Here is a 23,904-nt window from a genome sequence, read left to right as displayed (position 1 = left end):
AGCGCAGACGCCACAGAACTCAAAGTTGCGTCCATTCCCATTGGCAGCCGTTAGCACGTGACTTCTCAGTGGCTGTCTCGCTGACGGCGGTGAGAGCTGTGATCGTCTCCGTTTTTATTACCCTCTTCGCTGTGAAACGTTCGATGCACAAAGATCACGATGCGGTTCACAGCGTGAAAAACATCGTGTTTCACGTTGATCTGTGATAACGTGGGATGACCTGTCGCAACCCCTTTGGTTGGTAATACATTCTCAAACAACACAACGACGTCCGAAGGACGTCTTACGGATGGACGCGCTTAAATATAATGTGAGGCATGAAACATCATATAAATGGGATAATACTTAGAAAGGCAGTGGCTTTCTAAGAGAAAACAGATACTATATACTACTTGTCATACAATATTTCGCAAATGCGACAGTACTGCTCGCCTCAGAGTGAAAATGAACGGTGAGGTGTACAAGTTTAATTTGATTACATAGTACACACAAAACATTGATGTGAGGAATTGCCTGGAGTATTAACTCAACACCAATATAACGTTTGTGTTTCTTAGTGCTTTTGTTTTGAGACATCAATCTTGAAGTTTCCTTTCATTTCTCTGTTTTCCAGTTACTCGGCAACGGCCCAATACATATTGGAAGCATCTTGGGAGCATTGGGACGATATGATCAGTACCTAGCCAATATTGGTATAATGTTGGGCATATTGGGCCATTATACCCAACAAACTGACAATATCGGGCAAATCTTGGGAACACAGGGTTTACATATTGGACCAATTATTGGACCAATATTGCCGACGTCTAGCCAATATTGGGTAAAGATGCTTAGCATTGTAAGGCCGATCGCACGTTTCTTATTCGATCTCCTCCTGACAGTTAATACGGGACCGCTTCATGAAGAAATACACCAGTACAGTCTTCCATAAACTTTTGTCCGAAGCTGTACACCTGGGGGAAAGCAGTAGAACGATGCTTCAAACACACCGGTACGTCGCAAACTCTGCTCCTGCAATCCATGCTTGCGCAATGCTTTCAGAACAAAATAGCGCTTACCATGCTTGCCATGCTTCCTGGGCATTTTGATCTCTTTTACTGTAAAAATATTAAAATGCATGAAGGTCATCACAATATTTAGGTTATGGTGTCCCAACATTGTGTCCTCCCCAACGCCTAATGCTGAGACATAAGTCGCTATGCCGCAGAAACAGAAGCTCTGACATTAAAAGTGTGCAGTTTTCGGGACCCTATGCTCTAACGGAATACTTCAGTTCCAGCCATATAACCTTCGAAGAAATTTTTGAAATATTTGTTTTAGTGCTTTTTACTACTTTACACCATGTATACAGGGTGTTCAAAATTAAGCTTTCACTAGCACTTTATAAATAGGCGAACAAAAGAAAACTGGTGCTATTTTTTCTGTTCCTTGAGTAAGAAACAGATGCTACATAATTAGCAGCACCTGTTTCTTACACAAGTAGCGTAAAGTTATCATCCGGTTTCTAGCTGTCATCGCTGTGTTTGCGTAGCGCTCGTGAAAGCTTAATTTTGAACACCCTGTATGTGACCAGTAGGGACAACAGGTAGGGCGTCTGGGTGGGTATGAACAGATAATTCCCCTACAACTGTATAGGTCTCTGCACTTTCGCGGAGAATGTAAACTATCTCGTAGACCACTATATTGTGCCAATGTTTGTTTTGTGCGGCATCGACGCGACTTTAAGACGTGACATGATGGTGCGATCAGATCAGTGTTGTACCCGCTACCAAATCGAAGTAACGAAATCTGCCCACTGCTCCACAAAAAAGTAGTGCAACACTAGCGTCGCTACAAATTTGAAAAAAATAACGCGATACCGTTACCGCAACCAAATAAAAGTAACGTAAATACTATGCCGCTACTTTTCCGCTACAGTACCTGTCTCTAGGTAACAGCTTACCGTGGGCCGTAACAGCCGTGGGCATCTCGTCGCCGAATGTGTCTAAAGATGGTGCAATATTTATGTTCCCTCAAAAAAAATGGGGCGCAGTATGAAGGTTTATTAAATGAAAAAGAAAACGTCAGCCAGAGAAAGGTCTGCTTGCTATTCCAAAATAAATAATAAAGAAAGAAAAACACACGTAATACACAGTCACAGCGTGTTTGTGGGGCTTTGGGCAATCACAGTCAATATCAGGGTTCACACGCTATCACGGGGTCTTACCAGGGTCATCATAAGACCCGAAGTTTGGAGAATGCGGAAGAGGGCAGTGGTGACGGCCAGCAGGGTATGGCGGGGAACGGGACCCAGTAAGCCAAGCCTTACGACTACTTACAGCCAAGATATATTATTTCATATTGGTCTTGATCTTGAGATGATGCGCATCTAATACATAATTTAAGAGATGGGACGCATTCAGTATTTCCCGAATCGAATCTGAATACGAATCCAAGGAATGATCTGCGAATCCACCAATCTTCCGAATCCTCTCTAAAAAAAGGGGGTATAAAAAGCCAGGCGAAAGAGACACTTCCACTGAAAAGTATTTTGAAGCAGAATTTGATATCTTTGTTTAATGAAAGACGAATTAAATAATATTTCAGTTTCAGGAGGAAACTTAACCTTATATTTCTTCTTAAATGTAATTTATTTAACATGTTGTTCATCGACTACAGCAAACACAAACTCTCGAGACTGAGTTATTTCCATAAAAACAATCAAAAACAAAACCATGTTACTTCTAAACCTTCAATGTCGGAGCGTTACGCTGTGGTTTTTGCGCGCCCCGGAGCCTTCCGGCCAACCAGGCTTTCGGCAGACTCCGGAGGCGCCAATTCTAAAAAGGCACAAACAACTGTGGTTAGTCGACTCAAAAGATTCGATTCGCCGTTTCGCAGATTAAGCAGATTCGTCGTTTTAGGCAGCGGGACTCGGATTCCCGAATCCTGCCTAGAATTCGATGATTCACGGATTCGGTTGGTCAATCCCTACATAATTGAACGCAGATACCGCATATCTGTATTTATTAATTCTCCCGTGAGAGAGCTTGAGTTTGAAAAAAAAAATGTTTCGAACACAAGACTGTTTTTCTGCAATAACAGTAACAATATTTTGCTCGAGATATCCGCGAATCCCAACCTCAAACTTCTCCGTCTGCTTATTGTTCACGGATTGATCAGTTTTCCCTATGGCAAGTGACGTAACTGCATTCATAAGCTAGCAGACCACTCACCGAGTCATCAATATGTAGCTAAAAGATGGTAAAAAGATCAAAACGAATGGCATAATGTGTGCCCATGCTTTCGCGAGGGCCAACACCCCCAAGCAGAACAGACAGTCTTCTGAGTGCCGTTGGCATACTGCACCACAGCTTACGTCTCACAGGAATTGGGAGTTAGTATTGTTCTTACCCCCTGCTGCCATACTTCCAGCTAGAGTCACTAAATAAGCTTCGCTTCAGGGTATCGACACTGAGTACCAAGAGCGAGCATGCGCCATCTTGACTGTACCGCTTGAGACAAGTTGACTCTCCCACCTGCTGCCACTGTGGTGCTCTTGAGGATCTGGAGCACATTCTTCTTCATTGCCCTCACTACGAACCTTCCCGAACCACACTCTCCGAGTCTCTTCGTCAGCTGGACTCTCGCCCTTTCTCCCTATCGAAATTGCTTGGTCCCTGGCCCAATCCAGCCCAGCAACGCTCTGCGCTCAAAGCTCTTCTGACATTTTTGGATACCATCGGACTTCGATCGTTATTGTGAAGGGGCTCGTTATTTTATTCCCCCCATTCCATCCAGCAATGGGGTAGAGTATCGCCTGTGGCGATGAAACTCCCCACTCTCCAAGGTCGAAAATAAAGTTGTTGTTGTTGCGCCATCTTGTTTCCGCGCCACGGCAGCCACGCGCACGCGCACTTCAGGCGCATTTTAGCGGACGATGCCATCTATCGTCATATTGTTGAATGCAGCAAGAAACAACACAAGGAAGAACGAAGTTGACACCACGGCTGCTTGCTCACAACTGGCAGAATATTTATTTCGGGACGGACAAGGAAAATAGAGCATTTACGATGAACAGGTTTGAAACACGAATAAGATCCACTGTCCCCTCCCCCTGTTAACACACATGCTTAAAGTTAACCCGTCACTATCTAACACTTTCACACATGCCACGCGTGGCTGACAAAGTACCGAGCATATTAATCCACATCAAAGATTACATCGTATGCAGATATGCTATCTCTTCCAAAGACAAGTCAATGGACGGTTGGCTTACACAAATATCCCCGTTCTTTATTATTAAAGATGCTTTAGCTACCTCCCTTGCTATCTTTTGTTTGAACATAGCTTTTTCCTCAATGTGTCCAAAAAGAGGCTTGCACCCGCACATTCGACAGTGAACGGCAAGGTGTACTGAGGGAGTTGAATTGGACGCCGCTGCCCTATGCTCAAGCAGCCGTGTGTTGAGGCAGCGCCCCGTTTACCCAATATATCGTTGTTCACATGCACTCTCAGAAAAAAAGGTTCCGAGCGTAGATTTTGAACCTTTTTCCTCCTCGAAAACTACGATGCACCTTTTCCACGGTAAAAGAGGTGCCTGAGCAGCTTTAATAGCAATTGTAACCTAAAAAGGGTGCTACCACGCCAGTCAAGGAGGTTCTCAAACGAATCAGAGCGAAAAGGGCGCACCTGCATGTTAGAGGCTTCCACAAGTTGCGATGCAACATGCGGCTCGTCGGTTTCAATGCTACTGAGGTGCTGATCAGAGGTGAGTATTCATTGTAGCTAGACGTCTATGTAATCTGACGACAAGCAACGTTTCGATTTTAGCCTTCATGCACGACGCGAAATGCAAACCCAAACTCTTCGAGTGAGAAAAATCCCGGATGTGGCAGCGTCGCCAGGCGCATCGGCGTTGGGAAAGTTGGACGTCGTTCGTGTTCTTGCTTGCTGCTCAGGTGAGCTACGACTGTGAATACCCAGACTCGCTGTTACAACAGACGCGTTCTTATCATTTGCAGGGTGTTGCACATGAGTAATATGACGTGGAATTATCAAATCGTGGAATCAGAGCAACGTGTGACAGTGACTAGTGAACTGTAATACGGAAACCACCGCCGCGCCATGTTTGAACCCAAGCAGCAACAAGAGATTGGACCAAGGTTGGCGGGAGGTTGGCTGGCCAACCTGGCCGTGGTCGGCAGGACGTCTGCCAACAAGGTCGGTTTTTGGTATGAATCTGTTCCTGGCCGTCCATTTGCCAACGATCGGCTGGCCAGCGTCCTGACAACGCCTTGCCAACCATGGCCAGTGGTGCCTTGGTAACCTTTTGCCATCCTTCTGCCGACTCCTTGCCAACCTTCTGCCAATGCTTAACCAACCTCAGCCCAACCGTGTCTGGCCAACCTTCTGCCAACTGTATTATAATGCACCTTTGGTGGCTCTGAAATTACAGGTACTCATAGAAACAATGCTTCAAGTAATTTTCTGTATAATTTATTTCAGCGTTTGCCCACTCATTTCTGCTGAAAAGTCAGCTGTAGTTTATGAAAAACAAATACAGATGTTCATGAATTTTCTTGAGAAAGTTTTCCTTGGCTTAAAGTAAGTGTAACATTGAGACAACCGTACAACATGTACACTCAAAACGCTTGCAGAGTTCCAGATGCTGAGGTTTGCACATTTGAGTTCCCTTCATAGGCAAAACATGTACTGACAAAACACGTATTTTGTAAAATAATATTGATGAACGTATACATAAAACAGTGTTGGCACTGAAAGCACTCAATGCAGCTTGACTAGAAATACGTTACACTTTTCTGATACAGTACGTCAAAAGCTTGACTAGTGATAAAGAAAAACAGTGTAAATCCAACAAGCACAGCTGTACGAATTGCACATGAAAACAGAAATATGAACCATAGTGGACACTTTCTGAAATGTTGAGGTAGAGTATTTAAAACAGATTAGCCCTTACAATAAAACGCACAACTGCACAGCCATGAACCAAAGAGGATACTCCAGTAAAACAGTTAATAACCCTTGTGCCATTGTAATGACTAATACAATTTTAATTGCAAATGTGGTACTCATTTTAGAACATAAAAGCCAATCCAGACCGAAAATCCAGCAATCTTTAGTTAGCTAAAGGTCGTTAGGGAGGGATTTTCATTCAGAAGTTGTATGAATGAGTACTGCAACTGAAGAGGGGCACATTAGTAACTGCTTTGCATGGATAGCCTGTGTACAGTATGCATGCTGTGTGGGGCAGTATCTCAAGACTCTGCTGAGGTAATTCCGGCTTAACTACATGGCAAGCCTACTTGGCACAAATGACAGGAATACCTGCAACTGTTAAAACTTGGAAAAAACAAAGTCAATTCTTGAAAGGAGAGTCGTTCAAACGTCATCATCCTCAACTGAACCTCCGGTTGCATCAACCACAGTTCCATCCCCACCCTGCTTTTGCTGTCGTCTTCGTGTTCGGCCTCCGCCACGATCATTTGCCCGCGTTAGCCAGAGCTTGATTGTGCCCTTCACCTCTGTGTCGGTGATGTCACTGAAGTGCCCCCTGGCTGATGCTGTGGATATATAAAAGAAAACTTAGTGTCCTAATTACTAGACCAATGCTATGAATAATTTATCAATTTCTCAAGCGTTCTTTAAACAAAGCGAGAAGGAAAACAGTAAACCGCCCTTCATCATGTTCTGTTTGTAACACTTGCCATAGTAAGCTATCGTGCCAGTGCAAGACATGTTTCAAGCAGAGAGACGTTGAAAACTATACTTACCTAGAATGAGACTTCTGAGGTTCTTTAGTTGCGAGAATGGGTGTTTCTCTCCCCTTGAGCCCTTCCAACTACACGACACAGCAAGACTGTCCTTCAAAATGCCTTTAAGGATCTGACGAACAACATCTTTTTTGTCTGAGCCTCCTTTTGCGGCAAAGAACTGCACCTGTGCAAAATAAAAATTATTTTAAACAAAAAGAAACAGGAACAAAACCAATTAGCAAACCAATGTCTAGAGCAATCGATGTAATACACTCACAGTCATTGACATGTTCTCCCTGCCCTCAAGGAATCTGTCAAATTCTTCCAACTGCAAAAAAGTTGTGGCTGGCAGCTGGGGACACCCATCAGGTAAATGCAGCGCTAGCAACGCATGACCCTGCTGCTTCTGTTGCTGCTTGAGCATGAGCAGCATTTCTTTGTTGTGTTGAAAACACTTCACCTGGAAAGCTATTAAATAGAAGCAGCACCCATGAGCTGTAGATATAAAATTTCTCGAGTAATATTCTAACACGAGGACACCGTTGACATGTACAAACAGAGATAGATATCATATTAATACACCGCAAGATGAAATGTGGCAGCTAAGAAGTCCATGATGAAATGAATATAGCGCAACACTAAAAAACATGTAGCTGGTCAAGCACAACTGGAATGTGCCTTGGTGCCAGGGGCTTGCACTAGATTCCCTTGCATGCCTCACCTACTCTGCCAACTCTCCACCATTATGAATTCGAACCTACACTCATGCGGTTTAGCCATTTCTTTGGCATCCGTACTTTGACTGTCATGGCTGTTTTACAGACAGATTCAGTTGAGGGCATTGCCCTGTGTACTCGTGCTCCACTCAAGTGCGAGATATACTGCAAGATGCTATGCAACAAACAATCCAAAGTAAGGAAAAAGTAATTCCCACTTACCAATGAGCCTGGCCTCCAGTGCCAATACAGTCTTATGCACTTCTTTTAAGACTTGATTGACTGAAGAACCTGGGATGTGCTTATCAATTTACAACTGGCAAACAAAGGTGAACAATGGGTAGTTTACCAGTAGGTTGTGCTGGATACTCTTCGTGGCAAGATTCAGAGAGGGCGTCGGATGCTGCATAGGAAGGAACGTCGTCCAGCGTGATGTCATCACCTGAAACAACTGGGGCATCATAGGTACTTCAAATGATAAAATATCACTCATCAATGTCTCCATAATGTAATCAAGATTAAATATATTTCCAAATAATGATCAGAAACAAAGTAAGCCATAGTAACTGAACAGGATGCATCTCAAGTAAAAGCATACCCATGCAGCCTGCACTTGACTGGTGTGGCTGTGGCTGTTGAAGATGGCCACTGGAGTGCGTGTCAGCAATCTGTGATGCGGCTGCAGGCACTGTTGATCTGTACATCTGCCTCGAGTCTAGCGTTCAAGTAATGAGACAATTATTCAAAAGTGTCAGCAAAACAGGTGGTGTGCACTGAACAGCCTTTCACAGCACAGCTTCCACTGTAAAATTTTCACTACCTTGTGGCTGAGTAATGCTGTGGCGGGGCTTGCACGATCGAAGTGGCAACTGTGGCGGAGGAGGAATCTTCTTTGGAGCATAGTGAAAGCCTGAAATTGCAAAGAAGTCATATTGCTATTATATAGAAAGTATATTGTAGAGAATTCACAATAAGAGGTTATTCAATGCTCTAACTGCTATCAGACCTCTCTTCTTTCCTTTAGGCACTTCGTGTTCTGTTAGATCATTTTCACTCTCAGACAGTACGACTCGCTTCCGGTCTTTCCTTGTTTTTTTCTGACTTTCTCTGTCTTCAAAGTTTGATGTATCCTCGGCCGTGCACAAGACGTCAAATGCTTCATCAATATTGTCTGAAATGATAAAAATTGAAGTAAATGAAATGAATCAGTTGGGCATCTCTTGCGCCTTCTGCATGCAGCTAAATGCAAGTCATATACACGCTAACCTGTTGTGTGCAGTATGCGAATGTGGTTGGGCTCCCACGTGTTACTTGGAGGCTGATGGGTTCTTAGAAGTTTCGCCAGCTGCAGCTTCGATACCCGCTCTGGCCATAGCACGACTAATCCAGCAACCGTTTCAGTTACCCACCGGGAGGAGACAACATACGTACTCCGGTCTCGGAATTCAACCACATGGAAACTAGAATTATGTATGTACAAAGTATATACAGTCAATACAAAATGCGTAGAACACCATTGGCAAAGTAGGCTGCTGCAACTTCAAAGCAAATCAAACGAAGCTGCATAGTGCTTGTAAGATGACATGGACAGAGGCAAGGGATTGGTAGAAACCTGTGATGAGCACGCCTGAGTTCGAGTAACAAAGCAAGGAAGGCACAGGCCGCGCAAAGCAATGGACAGACACAACTATTTTACGTCTCTCAGTCACTCTTTATTCATTTTGGGTCTCTACTGATCCACGTGATGACTATTAAAATTACAGTACAATGACAGTACTTCGACAAGAATATGAATTGTACTGACTAAATGCCGTCCACGTCATGTGAATGCCAGACAGGCATATTTAGGTTTGCCGAGAGCACGCGTGAAAAAGTGGGAAAAAGGCATGCTTCTGAGCACAAGGGAAACACATGCCTTTGCAGACAATGTCGGAAGAGGGGACTGAAGTAAGGGCAGTGTCCAGCTCTGACACAAGGTAAACCGAGAGTGACGATGATGGACACGGTGACACATAGAGTTCTTCTTGCCTCTTAAACATGCTACCGACAAAGGTGACTGTGTTATTCACGAGAACGATATTCTGCACTGCAAGAATTCTGCCACTGCCCAACAGTAAGTATCTGTCCCTTGCCTTCGTAGACACCACGGAATCATGAAAATATGCCCTTTTGTACTGGCTGTTGCAGCCTTGGACTACAGGGCCGCTGCTGTGAACAGAAGAAGGCACAACACCACAGCTACGTCTATTTTTTTTTTGTGGCAACTCATGGACTTTGATGCTATAAATTCAGAGATTCTTCTGTACAACTGTTGGAGGGGCCTGTTGCCTGAGCGGATGTGGCGTTTCAACACCTGCATAAAACTTTCGAACGGAAAGCTGCTGCAACCATCTAGCGGGCCATGCAGGCGGCTGTCATTTGCAAGATGGATTAGGGAGTGTACGTTATACACCAGAAACTCAATGCCATACAGTGCTATAGAAGTTTCAGCAAAGTAGACTAGCAATTCTTCAGCATAGTCAATGAGTTCACGGAGATGAGGACTGACCAGGATAGTTATTGCAACGTGAAAGCACAAAAAGTGTTGGTAGAGCTCACCACGCAAAATGCCCTGCAAAACAACAGGCCCTGCGTACAACAGAAAGAAGCGGAACTCCGTGGCCTTCCAACGTTTGAGCTCCTTCAGGCCTCTGCATTTTCTTGCAAAATCAGAAGGAACATATTCCCTCATGGAGTTAAGCTTAGAAGAAAGAGTAGCGCCACTAAAATGGTCCAGTCTCACCGTCAAGGCCCCACCAAGCCAGCATTCCAGGAGCTTTTTTGTCACGCCAAGGCACACCAGGTGCATATAATCTAATGGGAAGGCGGAGACCATGGGCACACCAATTTCAGTTAAAGGGGACACACCAGTGTGGTGCTCCTCCTGTGTCTGCAGAAAGAAAGACTCGTCAGTCCTCAAGGGACTTTTGAGCTCTGGAAAGACCCTTCTGCCATGATGCTCGCCCTCAGTAGTACATTTTTCACACCCAAATGCTCCGTTGGTACCTTTCACGGCTTTCACATATGCCCGGGCAGGAGCATCACAGACGACTGCCTTGAGTGCTAACTGGTATCTTACATCATTACATTGGATGCCGTTATCTACTAAGCTCCCCCATTCGTCGACAAAAGCTCGCAGGAAATCGTCAAGAGGTGGCTTTCCCGAGCCACAAAATACCCCAATCGGGAACACTGTGCTGCAATCACGACACGTAGAACTGTGAACGAGGCCAAGGATGCACCAGAAGCTGGTGTTGCTGCTTTTGAAAATTGGTAACCCATCAATATTGATTGAAAGCTGGATCGTACCTTGCCTCATCAAACTACATGCCTCAAGTCTGGCATTCAGTTCTGCAGCTACACCAAAGTGGATGTACTGTCCATTTCCCATGTTCACAACCGGTGTTTGTTTGGGAGTTCCAAGCAGCGTTCGAAACGTTCTGGGCAGTTGTGGAATTTTCTGCTTCAATAACTGCAAAAGTTCATCCACCGAGCCCCTTGGGATGTTATTAGAAATTACCCACGTCCGCAGCCCAGAAACGAAATCATCTTCTGCAATCTCAGCTTCCGACTCAGTGTCGTCATCTGAGGATGTTGTGTCATGAATGTGTTCGTCATGGTGATCAGGGAACGAATGATATGAAGCTGTGAACTGATCTGGGGAAAAGCCAGTCCCATGTTCCACTTCTCGATCTCCTGACGGTGAGGGAGGCAATTGTGCTGTCTGGGTAGGCAAAGAAAAGCTCTCACTCTCCTGTGGTCCACGAAAGCCTTGGCTCAGATTAACAGTCTCATCAGCGGACACTGCTCTCGCAGCAGGGAGCGCAGGACTGCTTACATTCAGTGAAGCTGAAGGTTTTGGATGTAAATGGGTGCCCACAAAGGATTCGACGAATTGCATGCATTCCTTAGTTTCTTTTGCCACGCGCTCTAGTTGCTTGCGCCTAACCCTTTTCGCTTCTTGCCTTTGTTCACTCATTATTAATGCGTTGGTACTTATTTCATCGCAGAGTGTCGTAGCTCGTTACCAGTGTTCCCTTGAATCGATCGTCACATCTCCCAGTTCTGACATCTGTACAACCTAGAAAATGACATGTAGTATGCATTAGTTACGATTTCTCTCAATCAACGAGCTAAAACCATATAAAACATTGTAGCCTAACAAAGCTCACATGATACATTTTTCTGTGCGTAAGCGTACTGGGGTAGCCAGTTCGACCCACTTTTTTTCTTTATCACGTCACGTCATATCACATGATACGTTCCTTACTCAAAAGAAAAAACGAAAAGCCTCCTTTAAATTCATTATAAACCCTGGTGGGGACGCTACCCGAGTCTCGGGCACAGATGCAACAGCTCAGCAAATGTTATTCAACCTATTTAACGCACGCCTAACACTGATGTCAATTTCCAAAGTCAGCAGCCTCGTATATCCGCGTTTTGGAAACTCTGTGTCGGGTTCACTGGGACGCTTGTGGGCCATAGTGGGACTGAGAACTCAAAATCTCGTGTAACAGTTTTTTTTAGGCTTTTAACATATGATCATCGCACTATAAAAGCGTGAAGGCGAACTGGGTGTATCCCCCTGCTAAAGCTTTGTATTACAAATTCAGATGAAGAGAACAGGGGGTAAATTGATTTTGCTCCGAGAGGGTTATACAATTTCTTACATTATGCACGAAGACAATGTATCACATGGGCAGTTTTACAATGAGGCACATGCATGGGCACATGGAGTAAACAGAGAGTAGCATGACGTGACACAGCGAACGCCTAGCATATTTTTTATGACAGCGAAATGTTACTTACGCCAAACGATCCAGTATGATGAGAGGCTCAGGCAAGGATGACCTGGCGAATGTCGGGTTTTGCAAACAAGTGATGTCTATCAAGCAAGAAGGACAAGACAGCAGGCCACGGAGCAAGCGAAGACGAATTATGGCGGGCACAAGTGGATCGGATCGGCATGGCGCGGGGCTACACAACTTGCATTTACTTGAATACATCATAAGAATAAATTTAAAAAACGCAGCAAAAATTCAGTCTTCCATTTAAAACATTTAAACAATGCCTAAGACTGAACATTGTGCCTCCGAATGGTTCACATGATGCAAGACTGCGGGGTTATGTTTCTCCTGGCTCCCTTAATGCAAATGGCGCCGTGTTCTGTTATTGTTTTTTTTCAGCCTGTATCTGCCGTTACTTCTATGTTCGGTATAATAGACTGCTGAAACATATGTGCTTTCTTTGCTGGTACCGCAAGCTGGCAAGGGGGTACCGTGCACAAATTGTAATTTTTTGAGCGGTAGTGGAGAAACCATGACTTAACGGCTTTTTCCTACTTCGATATGCCGTTGGTCATATCCTCAGGAACTGCTAGACCAATAAAATGCTCAACATGTGCACTGTTGTACGTTTGCTGCACACTCGCCTCAAATATTGAAGCAAGGCATTTGTTCAACCAGTATGCGCAATGCTGGCTTACATTGTGTACGTCCGTCAGAATAACTTGGGTGCAAAGTGTCAGCTAACATTGTAGCAATCTTGGTTGGCCGACTATTTGCCAAGCATCGTTGTGCAGTGTGCCGCCCAATACCGGATCTATGATGGCTGGTTGACCGTTTGACAGGCACCGTTGAACCATGCGCTGACCAACATCGAATCAAGATTGGTTGGCCGATACGTCGTTGGCCAACCGGCATCCGGTTCTTATCCAACCGTCGGCCATCGGCCATTGCTTGCTTGGGAAGGTATGCCATTTTGATATCCGCTTGCTTGAGTGAATTGGAATTTTATGCGAGGGCTGGAGTGTGGATGTGCGGTGTGGATAGTGAATAGTGTGCAGGTTGTTAAGATGTAACGACCGAAATCGTGTACTAATCGCATCGATTTCTTATGTGGAATTATCGTGTGCAGTAGCGCACGTACTGGTATCGAAGGAGATCGGTAATAACAACGAAGTCACGTGCGTACATTTGTTACAACTTGTACACTGCCTCTTTGTACCTCAGAGATAGTTTATGGTTGTTAAAAGGTTATGTAACAAAACCTTATTTGCTTAGAGCAGTGTTATGTGTTCGGGTGTTGATGTAAGATAGTAAAACGACTGGGCACAAAACTGCTGTGAAAGACGGTATACTTGCTCCTTTATAGTTGTCAATGAAAAAATACAACGTGTGCTTTTAAATCCAGTACATATTGTGTGTTGTGTACATAATCGTACCGCAAATAAATATCGGCGCTTAGCGTTACTTACCCTGCTGCTTTGTACTGACGGTACACATTTTTGTAGAGCTTGTTTCTGCACGACTTTTTTTTCAGAGCCCAATAGCCACGGTGGCCGTAAATTGTGGGAAATGGCAAAAGGTCAGCGAGAGTGCCTACTCCATCCGTATCAATGGTGAAGCTTTTCTTCAGGACTAAGAAGAATCAGTGACGACTTCATGAACAACATTGCTGCTATTCTGTTTCATGTAAAGTGTCCTTGTAAGCACACATTTCAGCATTTCGAGTTTACATTTCTGAACTTAAAGCCTAGCAAGTATCACATCTTTGTGCACAGATTTCAAGTATACAATAATATGCCATGGAAACGTGTGAGACGACGTGACTGTGCATGTATAGTACGATAACTAGAGGGTCAGAGCTTTCTCGCTTGAGCAACGTATGTGAAATTTGCCTCTAAAATTATTATACATGATTTTTTTGGGTATGTAGTAATCAGCTGTGAGAAATCAGATGGACCAACTGCAACACAAGCTTGGAATTTTTGTTCATGCAACACATCTAACCAAACGAAAATAAGAGTCCACGATAGCGAAACCCTGAGATGAGGGACATACACACGGAATGTCTCAAACACAGCTGAAGGGTTTATTCCCACAAAAGGTACTCAACCCACAGAGTCAGAAAGTGAGTCGCAACCGTAGGGAGCACCTTCTGAGCATTCCAGGCTGCACATGGCTACAAAGTTAAACACGAACCCTTTATGGGTTCAGTTGGGAACCACTAAAAGGTTTAATGACGGACACTTCAAAAGGTTCAAACGTGATCCTTTTAAAGGGTCCTTCAATGGGTTCAAGTTAGCACCCCCAATAGGTGCCCCCTACGGACAAGCCGCAAAAACCCTGAAAGGGACCAGGTTGACTCATTTTTTTAAGAGTGTGAGAGCGGTATGCTGTAAACTACTTGCTGTCGGCAACTCACAAAAGCTTCTTTTTTGTGCTGCACTTTACATTCACCTGTGGGATTAGGGTTGTTGACTCTAGAACACAAACCCTGGAGCTTCATAGGAGCAGTCAGAACTACTGGAACCCCATGCCTATTAGCCACATTTTCGAAATTGTGAGACAATGTATGAATGTATGGCATTATTATAGGCTTGCCCCTCAACTCGTTACGCAGGCTTCTCGCCTTGCCCTTTACCTTCTGCAAGACGATCTCAGCAACGTTCTGCAAAAATGAAAGCGGGTAGCCTCCCTCCATCAACCTCTGGGCCTGAGAGGCGAAGCTGCTTTGTATTTGGTGTTCACATGATTTACTCAAGGAAGACCAAAGTGCCGTTGACAAAATTCCCCTTTTAACCAATTTGGTGTGACATGAATGAAAAATGCTGCATTCAACAATATGTCAAGATACCAACTACCCCAACTTCGTACACTTGTGCCATCTATCGTGCGCGGGTGAAATGTTCCTTTCACTTGCAAGCAGGTCATCAAGGCTAACCGCCTTCAGCTCGCCTTGACATCCTCGGGACACTATAGTGGACAATACACGGATTATCGCACAACAATCATACACGTTTCTCTATCCCATAGCGAGCATTATGTTAGCTGTCTTTGATCCTCAACTGGGGATGGTACCGGTGTGGTGCGGAAACAAGATGGCGTTCCTGGTCTCCCTTGGACCTCAGTGTCGGCACTTTGAAGCGAAGCTTATTTAGTGACTCTACTTCCAGCCACACAACGGGTTCTCTTAGCGCTTGACTTTCCCAGCAGCTACCTTTCACACTATTTTTTGTGTGTGTGTGTGTGCATGAGTTCCTCAGGAAGGGTCTACCCGTGTGGGATTATTTTCGTAAAGGACGACGGAAACGAAAATAGGCTGCAAAGCTATTTGCCTGATATTGCGATGTGTACCAAAACAATCCGGAATTCGACTTAGATTTGCGTATATTAGTTGAAACGCCGCCACAATCGCGATATAAAATTCGGCCGTGGAGCACTCTGAGCCCCTGGTGAGCGTCGCCGCGCCGCCGTAGCAGACCACGGAAGTGACGCACGTTGGCTCTCCTGTTGGAGTTCCTGACTTTCATTTCGCTTCATTTCATTTGGTGTTTCGGCGTACGTCTAATTCCTGCTACGGGGAAAGAACGGAGACGAAGAAGCATGTACGAACCCATCTCTCATAGGATATATTGTCTTCAGACTTCCACGAGATCTCCGAATCAAACATCTTCAGGCGTTATTCAGAATTCGCCGTGTTTGTGCCGGGCAGCCGCACATGGAGCGCGAGAGATATTTGACGTCACGCGCTCCTCAGATTTTCCCGCAATGCTTGGCGCGCTCCATGGGCGATCGTGTCGGGTGGGCGGCCCAGCGCTCTCGTAATCGTCAGAAATATGGCCATCGGCACAGCGTACTTGCAAAATACTACTGGCACCATAATTTTACATAATATTTACACCTTGTTCGGTCCCCTTTTTGCAATGGACAAATTTCGTTTCCGTTGTCCTTTAATGAAGGTTTTAGAGGACAAAAAATATCACGCATATTTTCCCTGAACATGCGATGTCATTTTAACTATACGTATCCCTCCCCTAAACATGTCAACCGCTGCAAATCATTGTATACTGTTAATCCCCTGTGTCATCATCCCCCAAGCAAGTGTGCAAAGAGCATTATTATGCATGTTTGCATACTCTTACTCCCGAATAATATTGTTTCTTCATTTTGTATGGCTCACCTATCGTACAGTGTAACGTACTTAATGTGAGAGAAAAACTAGATCCTGTTCGGCAACCTGTGCAGGGTAACCCTATCATGCCATAAATGGTTACCTGCGGCACAAACACCTTAAAGCAAAGCCGGCTTTACGTTTGGAGCGCAAGGACTACGGCGATATCTCGTAGCGTTTGCGATATATTTTCGTATTCCTGTTCCGCGACGCTTTGTTTATCTCATCTGAACAATAAAGTTACAAAACACTGTTTTAAATGTGTTACACGCTCACACTAGTTTTGCAACTGATTGTATGACAGGAACTAGCTTCGTTGTCCATATCATCATTATTATTATTATTTACTATTATTATTATTTATTACATTCTTAAATATAATCGATTGCACTTAGCTTCTGAGAGTAAGAGAAATTGTGGAAGATGGTCCATCAGCCTGCCTGATTAGCAAGTATAATTCAAAGAAGTAAGAAATATTCTGCTTCACCGTTGATGATGTTGATGATGGCGGAAAAAAAAGGACAGATTGAACTCGCCACAGGACAACTTCGGCTACTTCCATAAACGGAGCTCCCCCTAAAAAGAAAAACCCGCCGCTTTCGCCGTTCTCTTTTCTCTCCTCTTTCTTTCTGTTCTGTTGTGTACCACGTCTTCCATATTATGAAAGGTAGCGGTAGCGGAGAAAAGAGTCCGCCGCTACCCATATTTGTAGCGGAAATACTTTTACCGTTACAAATTTAAAATCTACCGGGATCGCTGCTGCGCTACTGTTTACTGAATACGGTAGCGGCGCTACTAGATAGCGCCGCTATGTACGACACTGGATCAGATGGACCCATTTCGTTTGTTTCCATGCCAGCAGACCATATCAATAACAGCTCAGTATCTTGGCAACAACATCTCATTCAGATGACATTGAACCTTCCGCATTTGCCCTGGTGCGCTAGAGTAATTATATCACGGGGGCACTCACTGTTCACACTCTTTCCGGGCGTTTCGTGGGTTGTACTTCGAGTACGCGAAACATTATTTCCTCTACAAGCTTTGTATCAACATTGTCTTAACTTTTGTAGCATCATATTCCTCCAAACACCAACCCCCAAAATTACAATACAAACGCCAAACTCAGAATTGTGCGATTCCGTGGTAGGAAAAGGTGAAAAAGAGAGGAAGGCAGCCCATTACCCATAAGAATCTAAACAGGCTCATGAAAACTAGTTCCTTAGCAAGAACCAGGAAGTATAATTTTCCTTACCAAGCGAAAAAACCAGGCTCCAATAATGATGTGCTAGAACAGGAATGGAATCTAGCTGAACAGCTTCGTCTTTTTCGATACGTTACAAGATTCCGTGGGATGCGCTAAGTCCGCTTGAATTTACTAAACTGAACTACATTGGCGCACCATTGTTGTCCAAGCGAATATTATTGTCGTCATTAGAAATTGCAGTTATGAAATCGACGTGTGTTTGAGTAACTGTGAACATTCGGGTAGGTTTCCTAAATGAGAGTATTTCCATAATCATGCCATAATAATGGCAACACAATAGGAGACGCCGTATAAAAAGCGCCCACGCTCCATTTGAACATGATGCATGGAGGACTGCAATGAAGTCTCATTGATTAGAAAATGTGACGTCAAAATTGTCACTGAGATTCAGATGTCGCTAATCTCATCTCTGCACTTCCGGATCCTCCATTATTTCCGTTGGCGACGAAAAAATCGCGAGCAGAAATTTAAATATTTGACGTGTATCCGAATCTCCCAGACCTCTCACGTTATACTCTATTGGTACTCTCCGCAAAACGCTTTGGGCAGTCGTCGTCATCATTCGCGCATTTTGGCCCACATAGTTACTTTGCAGGAGTGATATGAACTAAATATGAAGAAAAAGAAAATAAGTATCTTGCTTCATATCTTCGCTTGCCTTTTTGATTGAGGGCTTTACAAACTAGGAAGCAGTTCAGTTGTGAGGGCATGCTTCGATTGATTCGTTGATACGTTTCTAACCCTTCCATCATGTTCACTTGAAATAGCTACATTTGATATAATTACTCTTTGAGACACAGTTGATATTCACACCCCTCGTATTCATGTTCTCACCACGTGCAAATATCTGGCCTTTGTTTTTATTTTGGAACGACGTGGATTTTTACTAAATAAAGATTTATTATGTGGCTATAGGTTACGTGTTGGAAGCAAAATATACAAATGTTGACTCCCATGTAACAGAGAAATGTCGGTACAGTACCCCTCAAGTCGGCCCAGGACACAGGCTTCCCCCTGTTCCCCACTCCTTCCTGTTGTCCTCTTTCCATCTGTCCACGAGTTTTCGCAACCCAGAGCAGCAGCTGCTTCGGGGGGCTAAAATCTATAAGCCGAGGAACTGGTCACTCCAAATCACTTATGCGTGAAGGTAAATGCACGTTTATGCGCGTGTCTGTCCGCATGTTCCCCAGCACATGTATTGGACGAGGGGCAATAATCAGGGATCTGTGAGTTCGATTTCCCCCATCAGCACTCGTGGACTTTTCTTCAACTCCATCTCTAAAAGTCATTGGTTGTGCGCTGGTGAGGCTTAAATCTTGTGCTTGCCTTAATTGTTCTATCAGCCCCCGCAATTTACGTGTTGCTATCAAAAATGCCGTTTGCATGTCAGAAACGTAAGCGTGCCTGGAAGACAATGTAATAGATAATTCGGTCAAACTGAATGTGTGTCCGAGCCTTCACGATCGAAGCCTTGGTATGTTTGCGAGAGCGTGATGTTGGCGTAGTGTAGTCGGTGGTACATCTGACCGGCAATAGAGTGGTTTGTGTTCGACTCTCGTTGCCTCTGTACTCGCTAGTTTTCCGCCAACTCTGTCTTTCGGGCGGGCTATCGAGATGAACAGCAAAGCGACATGACCCCGATGCTCTTTGCTTCTCCTTGTGTGTTCCGTAATTTTTTGGAAGAATTGGTTATGCCATATCCTACTCCACGAAAGGTTTCTGTCTTCTCTGTCGTTTGCTGGCACTAATCGGGAAACTGTCTTCGTGTGGATCTTTTTTATAAGAAAGGGAGGCAAACAGTCTATGTCAAGCAGGATGGCGAGCATGATCACACATTATTCTGTGCCGTCGAATAAATCATGGCGTCACAAACTACTCGATGTTTAAAATTGTGGTAAGCTTCCGACTCGTCTCAGTGTGTATGGTATGCTTTACATCGTTCGTGAAATGTCCGTATAACTCTTAGAAGCGAACTTGACCGCATAGCACTCTCTGTACCAAATACATTGTGCCATATGACACAGTTATCGCTTAAGGAGAGAGATTTTTTATCTGTGAACATTCATTCAAATCGATAGGAAAAAGCGTACACTTGCCATTTCCAATAAATCAGGAAGCGGGACCATATCATTCCGGAAGGTAGGCGTATCTAACCATGAAAGATGGAAGTCACTGAAAAGTTAGCCAGCTGTAGGACTCGAACCCACATCTTCTGGATTTGTTCTTTTGTATGTTGTTCCAGGCTCAGAACGTCAGTTCTCCCATGTATCTAACCATGTTATGTAGTCATGTTCTTTTTCTTTCTTTTTTAAAGGCTAGCGAATGCGTTGTTGTAAAGCATTTCGATCTCTCGTATTTCGGCAACTCCCACTAAAGAACGACGGCAAACACAGACTGTATTTTGTACACAAGTTTATTCTCTGGTCATTGTTCTTGTTTGTTCGTCGTGAATGATGAAAACTTTTCTCGTCGATGGCGGTGTGAACATCTATCCGTAGAAGCCACCATATTTGCCGAAGCCTCCATAGCCTCCAAATCCGCCGTAGCCTCCATAGAAGCGACGGTAGCCGAGTCCACCAAAGCCGCCATAGCCACCAAATCCACCATAGCCGTACGGACGGAATCCATAGCCTAGGTAGCCAGCGTAAGCTGCGGACACAGCAACCAGCAGAACCAGCAAAGCAATCTGTAAATCGAAAGAGATAAGGTATGCTGCCAAGAAGTGGGCGTTGTAAAAAAAAAAAAAAACGAATGCGTGTGACAGGTTATGTGCACGCCAGAATGCTGTTATAGAGACGCGTACAACAATCAAAAGCAATATAGACCCGAAGATACATACCTGAATAAAAACATATTCCACTATTGCAAAAGTCCATAGGCATTGAAATATACAGGGTGTTTCAGTTAAATCCCCTGGTTAAATAGTTCGCGAACGGGTGTACCAATTAAAGAACTTTCTTTAATTCATAACTGTCATAACTTAAGACGGACATGCGCGCGAAGCTACAAATGATGCTTACATCGGTATACGATAAATTACCTCTAATATCGCTGTTATATAGGAAACGCGAAATTAATGAGTTCCGTTTATTCATTTGCCTATATTCTCGACACCGCGCGACAACAGCCGGAACAGTTAATCGGATACGTACTCAGACGGCGACGGTTGCGCCGCCTCTCGAGCCACAGGTCAACCATTCAATGCGCATTGAAAGTGGCCGTGTAGCAGCGTCAAAACTCGAGCGTGCTCGGGAAGTTCGATGCAGATCGGATTCGAGAAGGATCGAAATGCCCGTGTGACAGGGGTATAATACGTGTCTTCAATGCATGAGCTACAAAATACTTCCTATTTTCGCTCTACTTGTAAAGCGCAGAACTCCTAGCCGTGCCTTACCTCAAAAAAAGAATTTCACATACAAAACACATGTAGATGACGATGCAACGTCGCAGGCAGGTCGGACCTCCCATAACACATATTTATAGGGTCTCACTTTTTCGGGTTAAACCCGATTCTACCTGATTATTCCCTCCCGAATCAGTTTCGAACCAATTCGAGTTAAACCCGACTTCAAGAAACGCAAGTTCGAGGCGTTCGGGGCTCACATGTTTGTGGCGTCCATATTTGTGGCGTTCATCGGCCAACTCCCGATTTCGCCACGAATTCCCATTACGGATTACATTGCATAACGTATCACGTACACGATTTAATAGTAAACTGTGCTTACGTCTGGTGAAACTGTCATTCCAATACAACAATGGACTATGACCAGCACATATAAAGTTAGCATATGCGTGTCTTGCGACAATAATCCGCGAGGAATAGCACCCCGCGGAACCCCGAGGAATAGCATATCGCGGAACGCAAATTCTTTTTCACGGGCATGGAAGAGGGAAGCTTCTTTATCAGGAGGCTAGGTATATTCGAGAGGAAGGGGATAATTGTGTTAGTATGGCATCCATTGATTTCACCAAGACAATAGAATAATTTATCAACCCACGAAACAACAGATAGGCAAGCCGATTTGGAAGAACTTGTCTCTAGTGTATAGCGCTTTCTTTTGGTCGGTTTTTGCGGGGTGAGAGGGGTGTCACTGGTTTGCTCGAAAAATAAACTTCACTTGGTTGCAGTTCAGTGCCGGTCCTTGTCCTTTTATCCTCTGTCCTTGTCCTACCCAGCACTGGGGATTTTTAATTGTTTTTAATTCAATATGAACCAACCATCTCAAACCCTTGCTCTACTAAAAAGCACCCCCCCCCCCACCACCACCACCACCACCACCACCCGAGTTCCGGAGAGGCATTTAACGCGAAGAAAGTCAGACACTAACCCTTTCTTTTTGTCTGGAGAGGGGAGGAAGTACAAATGCCTATTCGTGTGAATATATAATATTAATATAATATGCATCCAGTTGCTATCAATACAGATTTGTTTCACGAATGTTAGCATATTTTCTCATTAGTTTGTGTTTAGGTTATTTGATACATTGGCTGTTGGCGGCATTTAGTGTCGGTTTTGCGGAACAACACCAGATGATGATAGCTCCTCCACCTCAAGGTCAGTTTCTACTTCGCTTTCACGAATCAATGTGAATCTAGTGAGCGAGAAGCCTCTTGGTTCGCCGTTGACTGAGTCACTTCCTGTTTCGGTTGTTTGTTCAGAGTGAGCTAACTAGTGTAATCGCATGAGAAATTAATATTGTGCCACCACTAAACGGGATACGTGGTTTTACACAGCCCTTATGTAAGCAAAACGACTAGGCATCGACAACATAAATGTTTCAGAACTTATAAACGCAGCAAAATCAAAATAAATTACTGGAGAACAATTATTGAGTCGCTACAAGGAATTTTATACGGGGTCACTTCCATGTTCCTATATGAGTGCTACAATAATAAACGCAATTCTTATCTCGTAGAGTCATAACCTATAAACAAATAGCATCGCACCCTATCAAGAGAAGCGTAAATGCGTATGTATATACTTCGAGATAGATAAGGAGCACATCAGGAACAGGTCACAATGTGACGCAAGAGCTGTGCGAAGCAGTACCAAATGTTACTTACAACAGTCCTCATTGCAACGACGAGATTTCCACTCACGACCGATGGAGAAGCAAAGCGCAGTGGAATCGCAAGTGACTCTGTATGCAGGGCCGATTCTTTTCGTCAGCCATATTTATACGAAACGTCATATTGCCCCGGCTAGTATAGTTCAGAAGGAATGGTCAAGGCCATTTGGCGGCTACAGGTGTTCTAAGAAAAAGTTGTTTCTGTGTGATACCGTCGTTTCTCGACCGGTAGTAACACGTGCGTCCTTGCCTTCGACGTGTGAAATCAAACTTTCCCCGTCCGGATGTCGTGGATTTACAGGCAAAATTCCCCGATACAGCAGTTCGCGGCATGAACTCCAGAGGTCAGAGCGGAAGCCCCGTTTGACGTATCGACCGGCGTAGCTCCATGTTGTTGAGAGCAAACAGAGCAAAAAAGAACAAAGTAATCAGCCTCGATTACTTTGTGTCTCGCCTGTCATTGATCGTTACTTGGAGAAGGCGTGAAGAACCGAAGCGAATGCCACGCGCACTCAACCACTAGTCGAGCACTACTTTATCACGAAAAATGCGGGATCAAGAGCTCGACTATCGGTTAAGGTCGCGTGACATTCATTTCTGTTCTTCACGCTTTCTTCACGTAACGATCAATGACAGGCAAAACACAAAGTAATCGAGGTCGATTACTTCGACGAGAATATAGGTCCCCAAGGGGTTCGATGAAGTCCACATGAAATTCAACGCGGAGGGCTCAGATAATGGCCAAATATCAGCACTGTATACTGCCGATACGCCATGGAACGGTACGCAGATCTGCATAGTGTAATCGCACGCATACACACACTTCAGCATAAAACATAAATTCTTACATCTTGATCATCACAAGTTCCCTATTCGTACTGACTTTCTCTTTTTTTTTGTCGCAGCCATTTTTGTGCTCCCAGTACGCTTCAACAATGTGTTATTGCCGATGTTGAGCGACCAATATTAAGACAAATACAACATTAAGCTTCACCAACGCCCAAGCAATGATCTCAAAACGTTAGTTCCATGTCGAATCGAACAAGCCGCTACATTTGATGTCTGATAAAATGATGATGAAATTTGATGGTGAAGCCATCGGT

The 23,904-nt window shown here is 44.3% G+C and overlaps 2 protein-coding genes and 2 long non-coding RNA genes across 4 annotated transcripts in view; all 4 read right to left on the bottom strand.

Annotated features, from left to right (window-relative positions):
* LOC135383672 (tolloid-like protein 2) overlaps nucleotides 1-17,802 on the bottom strand; it is an 86,827-nt gene extending 69,025 nt beyond the window's left edge. The window contains exons 1-2 of the mRNA XM_064613043.1: nucleotides 17,721-17,802; nucleotides 1,059-1,097 (exon numbers count right to left, since the gene is read on the bottom strand). Of these exons, the coding sequence (XP_064469113.1) occupies nucleotides 1,059-1,083 (25 nt within the window). The 5' untranslated portion in view covers nucleotides 1,084-1,097; nucleotides 17,721-17,802. The remainder of the gene's footprint in view (nucleotides 1-1,058; nucleotides 1,098-17,720) is intronic.
* On the bottom strand, nucleotides 7,006-8,116 carry LOC135386424 (uncharacterized). The gene is made up of 4 exons (XM_064616335.1): nucleotides 8,070-8,116; nucleotides 7,821-7,913; nucleotides 7,694-7,762; nucleotides 7,006-7,223 (listed from the first exon to the last, which is right to left on the bottom strand). The coding sequence occupies exons 1-4, from the start codon at nucleotides 8,071-8,073 to the stop codon at nucleotides 7,006-7,008; spliced, it is 384 nt and encodes a 127-aa protein (XP_064472405.1). The 5' UTR covers nucleotides 8,074-8,116.
* Nucleotides 8,135-9,522, bottom strand: LOC135383671 (uncharacterized). Its single transcript, XR_010419996.1, has 4 exons — nucleotides 8,738-9,522; nucleotides 8,478-8,642; nucleotides 8,292-8,381; nucleotides 8,135-8,186 (listed from the first exon to the last, which is right to left on the bottom strand). It is a non-coding gene; the product is annotated as an uncharacterized LOC135383671 (long non-coding RNA).
* A 2,325-nt stretch (nucleotides 17,803-20,127) lies between the features above and the next one.
* LOC135383670 (uncharacterized) lies at nucleotides 20,128-22,979 on the bottom strand. The gene is made up of 2 exons (XR_010419995.1): nucleotides 22,797-22,979; nucleotides 20,128-20,418 (listed from the first exon to the last, which is right to left on the bottom strand). It is a non-coding gene; the product is annotated as an uncharacterized LOC135383670 (long non-coding RNA).
* Between the last annotated feature and the right edge of the window lie 925 nt (nucleotides 22,980-23,904).

This window comes from Ornithodoros turicata, chromosome 2 (genome assembly GCF_037126465.1).
Source record: "Ornithodoros turicata isolate Travis chromosome 2, ASM3712646v1, whole genome shotgun sequence".
Lineage (NCBI taxonomy): Eukaryota > Metazoa > Arthropoda > Arachnida > Ixodida > Argasidae > Ornithodoros > Ornithodoros turicata.
This window is presented reverse-complemented; position numbering and strand designations above follow the sequence as displayed.

Coding starts and splice junctions, on each gene's coding strand:
- LOC135386424 (XM_064616335.1), bottom strand. Junction 7,763..7,820: donor GTATCCAGCACAACCTACTG/GTAAACTACCCA, acceptor AGCACATCCCAG/GTTCTTCAGTCAATCAAGTC. Junction 7,224..7,693: donor ACTGGAGGCCAGGCTCATTG/GTAAGTGGGAAT, acceptor TCTATTTAATAG/CTTTCCAGGTGAAGTGTTTT.